The following is a 13,075-nucleotide window of genomic DNA, read 5'->3' as shown; positions in this document are numbered from 1 at the left end:
ATACATTGGTGGTGCTCGCTGTCTGGCTGGATAAATGAAACAGCCATTACGTTGTTGAATGGTGACTGGAGGAGATGAAGAGCCATTTATAGCAGAGTACAACCATTCTATCCTGCTGGAAATAAAAAAAATCAGCCATTTTAAAGCAGAATAATTGGTGAAAGTTATATTCTCCTAGCCAATTTCCAAAGGGGGGTCATTAAAATTTCATCTTATCTTGCATTATTACGTAACTGTCCTCTTGCCTATCCTCACCTCTCCTCTGATTTGCACAGAGATTAGATAGGTGAGGGAAAAAAATCACAGGCGACTGATGAGAAAAGGGAAAAAAACTTGTTCCATACTGAAATCCTCTGCAGGAACAGCCACAAACTGGATGACTCATTGTTGTACTTGTGTTATTAAATTGTAGAACATTTAAATATAAGTTGATATAAGTGTTTATAATGTGAAGTTTTGTCATCTCCCCTCTCTAGCTCAGCAGTTAATGAGCTGGCTTCATATATTCTATAGAGAATACAGTAATATTAAGCCTGTTTCATACTGTAATTAATGTTTTCAGCTGTACAGTGAATAATGAGCATAGTGAGTAGGACCTTGGCGAAAAAGTAAATGCATTTGAGGTATATTCACAAGTACTTTAAAGTGCAATGTGTAGAATTTAGTGGCATCTAGCAGAACAGATTTGGCAGAAATAGAAAATAATATTAATACATAATATTAAAAGGAGATTCTGATCCTGTGTTTAGAATGTTGGTGATGAAGGTGATTTTGATTTATGTACAGTTGGATTGTGCCTTTTGTCAATTCCAGCCTTTAAAGAGAGAGGAATGATTGTGATTGGAAGATTTTATTTCTCATTCATTGTCCAGAGAGAAAATGTTCATGTGTAAACATTAGAGCTACTTCAGTACAGTGCGTGAAGTTTTATGTAACACCTATGAGTTAATTGCACGAATCTCACAAACCCACTGTATACTACCTGCATCAGCAGCACAAGCATCAGACAGCAGATAAAAAAGATGAAGATGGATTTATTACATTATAGGCTTTGTGTTTGCAATTATATTCTCCAAAAAGTCAGTACAAGTTACAAGATCATACATTGGCCCTTTAAAAATTGATTGTGTGAGGATTTTTTATGTTTATGTCACATTTTGTTGTGCACTGGTACTGAACTGCCCATCCTCATTAGGTTGCCACAAATATCTGGTGACCTATTAAAATGATTACATTTCAAATCTACATCTCGATGGCTTTCGAAAGCTCCTGTGAAAGACCCTGTACTACTTTTTTTGACCAAAAAGGCAGACAATGGAGACACTGTCTCTGACACCTCTCAGTGCCCTGACATGGGCTGGGTTTGTTTTTCTGGGCTACAACAAACATAGATGAGCCACAGAGAGGTTGCCATATCTTATCAGATCAGGCGATGCTCACGCTTCACAGCCATCAGTGCTGAGAGGGATAAGAGACTCCTTCAAGCATTCTTCAGCCATCCAAAAATACGCCTCACTGAGATCTTAAACCCAGCGAGCTTGCCAGCTGAAAAGCAATAGAGATGGAGGGAATTGAGTCTAAACCAAACAGTGAAGGAATCAGAGAGCCAAGACTGGGAATGAACAGCCAATTAAAGCTTTGCTCCGTGCCTGTAAGCTCCGATAATTTGGCATGACTGAATTTATTTTGTCATCAAGGTCTTTTTTTCTGACAAAAAAGCAGTAAACTGTACTGACTGTAGGCAGGCCAAGCCTCAGTGAAAAAACGGAGGGATTTTCAGGCAGCTTCACTGGAGCTCCGCAATCACAGCCTGGCTCAGTGACTTTAAAAAAAAATACTGAATTTTGGTCTTTGCTTTAGTGATGTCACACAGAAGCTGTGGAGCCGGTGACGGACTCCTTCAAACTGATTCAGCCACAGAAGCTCATCAGCAGAGCGGGAGGCTGCTGCTCATCGCTCTGACAAGGACACATAGGCTGTAAACAATGTTGGACACAAGCAGCTGTGGTACAACTGGTTCTGCTGGCACACGGATCTGAGCCTCCTTCTGAAATTACTCATCACAACACCAAAGACTGAATCCATACATCAGAGAGAATGTGTGATGTCAACACAAAAAACCTGTCATGCAGCCTAACCCAGACACTCTGCTTCTCCACAGTGTTAGCCTTCATTTCTCCCAGCCATCCTCCTCCTACTCCTCCTTTACTAAGAAACAACACTTCTTGTGTCACTTATGTTAATATTGGAGGTCACTGTCAAATCTGAGAGAGTCATGTCCCCAGGTTGGAACTCCCATCACTGTTTTGGAGAAAAAACTCTGCATGATCTGAACCAGCTGTTTTCATATTAGTATGCTGCCTGCTCTGCCAGTCTTTACTCCTGTCAATGAAACAAACAGGAAAGAAGAAGTGCAGCTTCACTGATTGTGTTGCACCAGTGAGGTTCTCTAACAGCTGTCATTTAGTCCGGCGGTGCAGCTTTTTATAACATCCATATCATCAGTTCATCACATTGACCTGTAAACCATCATCAGCAGTGATATCTCAGTAATGTAATCAATGATTAGTTTGTAGCGCTCATATCTAAACCGACTTTATAACTAAGGATAAAATAAAACGAATATCAACAGAAAAATAAAATATTGACTCCTGTGTAAATAAAAGAATGATAAAACTAATCACACAAACGTAATTAATCAATGTTACGTTTAGCTATAAATGCACCTTTGATTTGTGTTTTACAGATCACTGTGTAAACACAAAAAAATCACACAACCACTACCATCAAAGAGTCCGTCTCTCACCTTATATTTCATCTCCACTCATTACATCACCCTCAGTTTGCTTTGAAAAACATGTACACCAGGTCTGAAGTGTGAGTGAGGTGAGTACATTCTCACTGTACATTCTGTTTATGGCGTATGCACGGTTTTTGTGTGTATGCATCATTTATGCACCTGGCCTCTAGTTTTCAGTTAAGCTGTATATACTAGAAACCTCATCATGAAAAGGCTTGAACAGAACTTTGTCACAACAGTGTCACCCCATAACCCCATATACGCCATAAATATATGTTACATACACAGTAAAATACAGGCTATAGAGCTACAGTGTGTTCCTGACAATACTATTCTCCTTGGACCTCTGTTTGTTCCAAAGTAAAAATATTTATTAAAGTATTTATTTAGTAAGTACAACAAACCTAAAAAAATTACTATTTACTTTTCCTTTCCTCTTTTTGTTATTGTCTGTACCCCTCCAGTGTTGGTAAAGTAGTAGAAGTAGTAGTGGTCATTTTGAAAATAAATCAAAACCGTCAGTTTTGTTGCCCAGTAACAGTCATACTGTACCCCATAATAATAGAATAGGTAACCATTAGTTAAAAGTACCTGCAGTATAATTATAATACATGTCATTTAATTATTTATAAATTCCCAGATTGTTACCCCCTTATTCCTTAACTTGTTCTATTGCACGTCCATGTGTGTATCAGTATGTAGTTAATAAGCCCTTCTGAGTTTTTTTAAAATTTCACCAGCACAATCCTAATTTACTTCATTAATGCATTATGGGTTTATTATTGTGTCTTGTTATTTGTGCAACTGTACGGCTACACCAAAAAATTACATAATAAAATGGGGAATGATTAGTTGCTGGCTTTGAATTACAGAGTTACTAATAGGACAAAAACGTAAAGCGGAGCTTCTTCAAATACTAAACCAGATGCAATCCTAAATAAATGAATGTATAAAGCTGGTACTGTCCAACTTGTCCTGATATAGTCAGGCCAGCAGGTAGGACGGGTCAGAGTGTGTTATGGAGTGTATGCTAACTGTGTGTGTGTGTGGTGCTGAGGAGTTTGTCTGTGGGGTCACTCGCAGACCGTGTGTTGACTCTCATCACCATCACTGATGCCAGGGGGAGAGACTAAACTTATCAAAGATGAGGCTTGAAGACAGTTCCTTGAAGAAAAATCCCCTCAGTAGCTGTGTGGAGAGAGAGAGAGAGAGTGTGTGTGTGTGTGTGTGTGTGTGTGTGTGTGTGTGTGTGTGTGCGTTAAGAAAGACAGAGAAGTTGTAGATGGGTTGTGAGATGCAGGCCCTTTATCAGACCTCCTGCCTTGCACAGATAAGACAGGAATGCTGCTTATAAAGGAAATCAGGTGAGACGCCTCTCCTGGAGAACAAAACAAGCTGAAAGGAACAGAGCTGAACACCACCTCTCTGAGCGCTTTTAAACATCCACTCTTTACTTCTGCTTCAGTAGGTTCACTGGTGAACACTCCTACTGCTACTAACCTGCCAATGCATTCTTTTGTCCTCTAAATTGAACAGTGTGGCCAATATTGTGATGTTTGAATTTCTTGTATATTCTCTGATGAAAGTGCTTTTTTTCCTTTGTTCTTCTCACTCAAGCTGTTTTTGGCCAGTGTTACCAGATTGTGGAGTGAAGTGATGCCCAACCAAAGCCTTCAGTTTGATCAATCTTCATAAAAGTAACCCATTTTTTAAATTTCCATTTAGAGAAGAGTATCAGTATTGGACCCTTGAGGTGCTAGGATGGAAGTCAGCTCCTCAGATCCTCATATTATGTTCTGTGGCCGCTCTCATCCAGGTCCTCACATCACAACAGTATGAGAACATGTATAGCATCACTCACATTCAAAAGTATCCCACCTTGTCCTAAATATGATAACATGCAATGTGCTGTGGCTGTGGAAGCATACATTTCTAATACCTCTACCTCATGCCACCTTATGCCAAAAACTACAAACTCATTTTTTTTTTAACATACAGTGCCCATTGACATTTATTTATGACGGAGCACCTTCTGGAATGAACCAGTTCATTTTCCACTAGTAAACGCCTCTCACGTTTGAATATTACTCTTTTAATCAGCATGAAGGTTTTTGACACTATTCAGTATGAGAGGGCAGAGGACTGTTGTGCTATCTGAGTATAATAATTATTATACACTTAATGTGTCACAAGTCACTTATGATGACTCGCCATGTTAGCTGAGCACTACTTCATGTAAAGTGTTATCATATACTGTACTAAGGAAGATATTAAACGTGAAGTATAATGACTGTTATTGTTGCTGATGCTCAGTGCCTCTCCTGATCATCCAGGCATTTAGTTGGTGGATAGAAAGGGAAAAATCTATAGTATTTTTTGAGTGTGGACCAACTCTGTGAATATTTTCCTCTATTTTACACGGTGGAAGAAACAAGACCCATAGAAGCAGATCTGTGGTGCTGGAGGTGAACTGCTTTCATAACATGAACTATCTCAAACACAAACACACACACACTTGCTTTTGCATTCCTAAGAAGGATTATCTAGGTTTTTTTTTCCTATTATTCACACATTCACATGTGTGGCTGTTTTCCACCACTGTAGGCTGGAATAAAAATAAAACTGCAACAAACATGAAATGCAATTATTTTGATGGAACAACAAGGCATTGTGCGCATTCTCATCATAAAAATGCCACCGCATTTGGATCGAATCACAATGCATTTTCATAAGGATACAGCAGACCACACACAGTTATTTTGATCTGTTTTATCCCTTTTCTATTTCAGGGAAAGATAAGAGATCATTTGCACATACAGCATTAGGTTTGTAAGGCACATGTTGTACAGAGCCTGAGGAAAGTAATATTTGGACGCATCTAAAATCATCCTAATCTGATTATTTGGATGTACATTAAAACTCTTGTTTTATGGACATATAGGGACATTCATTTGAAAGATTGCTGTTATTATTTTTGATGTCCTCATTTAACCTTATGTTGGATTTTATTTAAATCTATTCCCTTTATTTTTTACTTTCTGAAGGCAATTATGTTTGCTTTTATTGCACTTTATTCTTCCTGCTTTTATATTTTTCTGTGAGTGTTGGTTTGGTGGTGATGGGGCACAACAAAGTCAGAGGTTCTTCAACTAAAATATAAATATAAAAGAAAATAAATAACAAATGAAATTGTGCAGGCTAGTTCCTGATCTACAAGATTGATATTGATCTAGTAAATATAATGAAATGAATGATTAGTACATTTTGATGAAGTTGTTAATAATGTCCATCATAACAATGGTGTTAACAGTGAAAGTGTAAATGGTTGTTTTATTAATGAACCTACCCTTCTTAGAATCCTGTTTCATTTCACTGAGACCTGAGATGAAAGGCAGCACTCCACTACTTGTGATTAATGTGATTTTAGCAAATCTCACTAGATTTACATTAGTAGTCTTTGCTTTTCTGTTAAGTGCAGTAGATGAAGTAACACGAGTTGACATTTGTCATGGAATAGCATTTCCCAGTGATTCCTTAAAAATAAATAAAATCACCTGTCTAATGTGTCACTGGGCTCAACTGAGAGAGTGTGAAAGTACCTGGGCTTCAGGGAGGGACACATCCATGATGAGAGGCTGGCCATGAGGCTCCCCGTTCTCTAGCCTGGAGTAGACCAGCTGGTAGCCTCTGATCTGGCCATGCTGCTTCACAGACAGGGGAGGCTTCCAGGTCACCCTGAGGGCAGTGGAGTTGAGGGCGTCAGCCTCCACCTTCCTGGGAGGAGCTCCAGGCACTGCAACACAACACAACACAGCACAAAACTTCCATTTAGACTCTTTAGGAAACTGAATGCCTTTTCTATATCTGCATTTAGTTGCTTTTTTTCACAACATACATTCATTCACACTACCATAAGGTGAGGTGTTCAGTTACAGCTCAGTAGGTATTGATTAAGGTTTTTTTGCCCTGATTTTGATCTCAATCCTTATTGAATATCTGTCAATACTTTTGGCATTACATTTGGCTGTTGAATAGCTCTGCCTTAGAGTTAGAAATACCTCACATCACAGCTTTCCTTCAACAGTTTCCAACAATATTTTGTATTGTTTCCAAGAGTACTTTTTATAATAACCATGAAGAAGAATAAGCATCAGTGGCAGGAAGTTGTGGACAGGTTTTGAAGAGCCTCTCGTTATCTCCACCATCAACAAAAACAGATGTGTGATATGCTGAACCTGAGAAATGTCACTTACACAGAGACAAAGAGATTTTCAAAAATAAATCTAAGGAAGTTTTTCTCATACTGCTCATTGTATAGATATCATTCACTGAAAGTGCTGGTTGCTATTTATCTCTTCATGCCCTCTCCTGGTTCACTTACTAGCAGCGCTATGTGTTCGGACATAGTTCCTGATTCTGATTTAAAGGGTGCAGTAAACAAAGCACCAGAAAAGGATCCAGTTTTCAACAACTACATCCATTAAAGAGTGACAGGGTTGACCCTGATCTTGGAACTGGGTTCCAGACATCCTCACTACTCATACTGTGATGGTTGATAGTTGTATTTCTTGTTTAGAAAGAAACTGATCAGTAAGTTTGCAAATATTGTAATTTTTCTAAAAATAATCCACCTCCATGATGCAGATTGTATGATAACATGCTGTATGTATCTATCATGTTCAGGCATTGGAAGCCCAAACCAGTTTTAACAACAATCATAGGGAAACACTGGATACTTGTAACTTTTTTGGATGATGCTAGCATGAAAAAAGCCAAATTTAAAACTAAACCAATTAAAAATAAATGTCAACATAGAAAATAATTAACAGTTTTAGTTTTCAGCTTATTTTCAGTTCAAGATGCAAAAATAAACAATGTCAGACTACTTCCTTCATAAACATCATTTTTGGACATTTGCGGGAATATCACATATCCTTAGACCCTCGATATGAATAACAAACCTCCACTCCCTCTTCCAGGATGGACAGACATGCAATGAAATTACTAACGCACTGAAAGTTTAGCTTAGAGAATAGGGTCACAGTTTTTCAAGTCTGTCTTAAAACAACAGTCAGGTGTACATATGAACATTGAAACATGTTTTTCTTGCCATAATCTATAGAAGATCCCTTCATAATACACTTACAATGGAAGTGATGGAGGACAAAATCCACAGTCTTCTTCCTGTGCAAAAATGTATTTAAAAGTTTATCTGAAGCTAATATGAAGCTTCAGCATCCAAATGAGTCAAATCAAGTAGATATCTTTCAACATTACAGTCTTTTTAATGCCAAAGTCCCTCTTTTTGTTACTATACTTCCACCGCAGCTCAACAGGGAAACACTGTCTGAGGAAACACAAAGAGGGAATTTGATGTTAAAAAGACTGTAAATGTGTCAGATATCCACTTGATATGATTAACTCAGACTGCTGAAGACTCATATAAGCTTCACATTGACTTTTAAATGCATTTTTGAACTAAATGACTGTGTGGACACACTGTGGATTTTGTCCTCCATCACTTACATTGAAAGCACATTCGAAGGATCTTTTAATATCCAGTATGAACAGGAGGAATGATTACAGTGAGGAAAACCTCTTTCACTGTTCATATGGACACCTGACTGTTGTTTTAATACACACTTGAAAAATTTTGAACCTATCTTTTAAGTTCCAGTTGAAGTGAAAGCAGGTGAAGTGTAATTGCTGAAAGCTGTTGAAGTGCATTGTTAACAGTTGCTGTGTCTGTTGGTATTGAACCACTGAAAGCAACTGAAATGTCAGCTAAAGTGTAGGACCTGAAATTAGCTCAGCACTCAGTAGGTAAGTAAATGCTGAAAAATGTATGGACATTTCAATCTAAAGTAAAAGCTTTTGTTTTTGACCTGCTTGGTCATTCAGAGAATGAGTGAAATGTACTTTAAAATTTAAAGGTCAACAGAAGGTACAGGAGGATGATTTAGAGTTGTACATAAGTAGGATTACACATCGTATTAAAGCCGTTTTAACACCATACCAGTATGATAAAAGCCATGTTGTGCTGTTACATACACTAACCACATCTGATAAATGACATCAAAGATAGAAAATTCTTCTGACCTGCTGAGATAGTTAAAGGCCAGAGAAGTTAGAAGGTGATGTGAAGGTTATTGGCTATCTTTGCAGGTTATACACATCAAAGCTTGTCACATGGAGCCTCAAGAGGATGCTGGGAGCCAGGTTTAGAGCTCACACTTTTTACTTTATAGAATATGAGTTTGTAAAGATTCCTCTAGAATGCTTGGTCAGCTTCTGAGAGAGGTGCAAATGAATACAAATGTGACTTCAATAAAAATGAGGAGATGAGGTTTGTGCAAATATTAATGAAATTCAAGACAGACAAGGAGAGGAAAGCAAGTGTTAAAGGTTAAAATGCTCTGCATTAAGAGATTAAGACATGGACAGAAAAGTGTTAAAGCAGCTCATGTATTATCCAGCACAGCAGGGAAAGGAAAGCTCCATTACCTGGTGTCAGCACTACGCATATCAGACTAATTAGAATCGTTTAACCTCATATAGTATCAGCAAGCTTCCAGAATCAAGCTTCGGGAGAAAAATGTCAATAAAACTTCTGTGTTAACAGCAAAACACAAAACCTAAACTTGTGTAGAGTGGAAGAAGAACAAAAGAACCATATAACAGATAACAGAATCCCACAGAAGACTAAAGACATCTTTGATGTCAGTCTACCATGGATCAAAATAAGCTCTAGTTACCAGGAAATGTTCTCAACTTCTGGATATTCAGAGCTGCTGTAGCCACTTTGGTGGTCATCTCATTGCGCAACCCTATCACTACACAAGAATTTCAATATTGATTCATATCATCATGATATTACAATGTATCATCTAGATTTCAGCTGTGATTGTGAACTAGCACTTGCTCCATTTCTATCTGCCCTTTTCCTGTATCTGCCTGCATGCCTGACTTTTGTACAGGTCTCCTTGTCTGCATGAGTTTTATTGTAGTTTGTAAGATTTCACACTAACATAATTGCACGCTGGGTGTGGACACAATTTGATTTGTTGTTAATTCCCACAGTGATGTGGAGCTGTGTGATGCCTAACGCAGACTGTGTAAGGCTTACATAGTTCATGCTGATTTTCAACTTGTAGGGCTGTCCTGACTGACAGCATGAAGGTGGATCATGAGTATGTGTCTGCTGGGGATTCTTTGCAGCAGCTGTCAAATGCTACTCCAGCTACTAATTGTCTCCTCTGTATCTCTCTCATTGTGTCCAGTATGTGTGTCTCTTTCTTCTGTCTACCTGAGATCAGAGAAATTCAAACCCTGAATGACCTCAGCACGCTGCTGTGATTCATTTGCATTTACTCACGTCTTTAAACACCACCCACTCCAAAGCTGGGAGGAAATACTAAGCACATACAATATGCAAGCAACACCCGCGGAAAGGCAGGATCTGCTTTGACCACCTTCTCCTTGAGCAAAGTATGTGACAATTTTGTAAAAATAATCAAAACCACAAGTAAGGGTACCCATCCCACATATGCTTCTCATGTAATCTTCAATTATACATTGGACCACATATGTGTCAGAGGAAATATATATATATAAAAAAAATTCTCCTGATTTACAGTGAAGTAAAATGTCTCTATTCCTTGACCCAAACAAGGATGGGAACTGGATGAGTATCCAGTTCCTGTACTGCACTGTTGTCTACATCATATTCCTCTTTCCACTGGAGGAACTTCCCATAACCTGAACTTTTAAGAAACTAGTGAGGCTTTGGATACAAGGTTCCTCCTTGCATTTCCAGCGTAAAATGTAAAACTAGGAAATTTTGAATGTATGCCAAAAGACATCAGTGGGACTTACTGTATCATTTATTTGCTGTGAAGTGAAGTAAGCAGTTATGAGACAGACAACAATGGAAGAAGCTAGGCTAATATATTCTCTGTCAGGTTTACACTGGACCCATGTCACTGCTGGTGCTGGCTGAAGCCTGTCATCGGCCAAAAATAGGGTCCAGTGCATCCAACCAATGTGTAGTTTTTCAGTTTCTTTTTTCACTGCTGAGTCCAACTCCCTCTGAATGGCATGATTTTCCCAAATACTAACGAGGGCATTAGTAACAGGCATTCTTTGTTCTTTTTTTTAAAGGATTTAAGTATTTAATTGCCCTGCTCTGTACAGATGCAGTGATATAATAGTGGTTACTGTTGTTGTGTTTGTAGTAGTTGCCTTGATGTGATCACATCTGCTTGTCAGCTTTGACGGAAACCTGTACCCTTAGTGAGAATGGATACATGTTCTGTTATGTTTCATTAGGTTCCTGCAGTGGAGAATGGTAGAATGGTAATGTAATGGTAATGGTAATGTTGTCAGCACTTGCTTTACCATGCCAAATCCGTTTATCTTTTGCATGTATTTATCCTTAAATTTATCCACAAAATAAACTGAGGTTTTCCTCCAAGGTTATGAATCTCCCCAGAATGTACAAATCCATGCAAATGAATAACAGCGAAATCTTGAGGCTATTTTGAGTATCAGCACCTTATCACACCAATTATTTTTTCAGAAAAAAAAGGTACACATGGGGATCTGTGATTATGCTCTATTTGACCGAAGAAATTGTGTTTCTGAAACCAAAAACATTAAGGCAATTAAGCTCAAACAATGGGCTTGTTGGCTCAGGGCAGCAGGGAAATGATTGAGCAGTAATTTGATGTAGTTCTCAGAGGAGGCGGGTCCAAATCACATCCCAATGAGATGGTGCAAAAGTGGAGGCAAAGAGGTTTGACAGAAGTCTGCTACAGAAAATTACTGTTCCTTTGTGCCAATACTATCAAGACCAATGATATTAGAAAAATGTAGAATCTTATCATCATGAAGTGAAGTGTTGACTTCATTACACTTTATTATAATAAATGAATAGTGAGCCAGCAGCCTTCAGGGCTGTGCTGTAAGCTACTGTAGGTGACAGGGAGCTAAATGAGAATGTGTAGTGATACTCAGGCACCAGGCTGACACTGATGTGAGCTGGATGGCGGATTCGCGGGCAGAGCACAGAGAAGAGCTGCTGCACAATGTGTGCAGAATGGACAGATGCTGGAGAAATCCAGTCAGCGGTGAGAGCTCAAAGTCAAATGGGGTGCAGAGCGATGGAAAGAGATGAAAAGAATATGAGATTAAAATTCAGTGGGTGTACAGCATTATGGTGGGAGAGGCTGGGAGAGAGAATGGAGATTGAGAAAGAAGGACAGCAGGTGGTGAGGTAAGTTATTTGGAAGGAGGAAGGAAACAGTGCTCTGAACACTGTTTACATTTGCCTCTAAAATCCCAGAATTCTTGGATTTAACTTCTAAAACAACGCAGCAAAAAAGACATATCTTCATCATTCTAACGTATACATTGATAGCAAATAGGTCTTATAATAATACACACATACTGTACATATACCCACCATCAACCTCTCCCTCTATTTTTCTCTCATCCTGACCATACAGGCATAGACAATTCAAACACAATAAAAGCATGAGGCAATCAAATTAATCCAGACATTGGTAGACTAATATGATTAACAAGAAAATGAAAGGAAGGAGTCAGGAAGATGTCAAAGGCAGAGCTGGAGTTAATTTGTAAGCAGTCAAAGTGGGCTGAGCCCATCAGAACAGAGAGCTTTAACAGAGGAGAGGCTCCGCTCTATGCTGCTATACTTTCTAAGCCTCCCTGACATTGTCCAGGACTTATCCTTTGATACTTTGATTTCCTCTAGTGGCTCCAGAAAAGAGCACATTACTCTTTGCTCTCATTGGTCATGATATGGACAATTGTTCTCTCACAAAAAAAGGTGAATCCTCTTGTAGGGATTTGTTGTAATAGTGTCTGTCTTATAGCTGTTATTCGGCTGTGCTGTGTTCTGCTTCTGACTTGTCTTCAGCAGTGACAGTAATAAAGAATGTGTGCTATGAATGGCAGAGCCTCCCTCTGGACTGAATCATAGTGGCCATTTAGCTAGCACAGACAGAGAGAGAGAGAGCATGTCATGTTGCCACTCTGGCAATTCTCCAGACACCTTAGCCTAGCAGGGCAGCAGCCCAGCAGGCTGAAACCACGTCATTATGCTGTGGAAAAGACAAACAGACTGGCAGAGAAAGAAGGCAGGAGATCAGTGGCAGCAGAAGTCTCACAAAACAGACTCACTAAATGTTGTGAACTGAGCACAAGCTTGAGCAATGACTTCTAATCATGTCTCTGCATTATAAAACATGAAGA

General features: G+C 38.8%; 1 protein-coding gene across 8 annotated transcripts in view; it reads right to left on the bottom strand.

The window, feature by feature from the left end:
• The window catches only part of ptprfa (protein tyrosine phosphatase receptor type Fa), a 391,566-nt gene that overhangs the window by 111,508 nt on the left and 266,983 nt on the right, over positions 1-13,075 (bottom strand). For all 8 annotated transcript variants that reach the window (XM_067598003.1, XM_067598002.1, XM_067598006.1 and 5 more), the window contains one exon: positions 6,400-6,593. In XM_067598003.1, coding sequence (XP_067454104.1) covers positions 6,400-6,593 — 194 coding nt within the window. The remainder of the gene's footprint in view (positions 1-6,399; positions 6,594-13,075) is intronic.

This window comes from Thunnus thynnus, chromosome 8, assembly GCF_963924715.1.
Source record: "Thunnus thynnus chromosome 8, fThuThy2.1, whole genome shotgun sequence".
NCBI lineage: Eukaryota > Metazoa > Chordata > Actinopteri > Scombriformes > Scombridae > Thunnus > Thunnus thynnus.
Note: the sequence above shows the minus strand (reverse complement) of the source record. Positions and strands in the feature narration are given on the sequence as shown.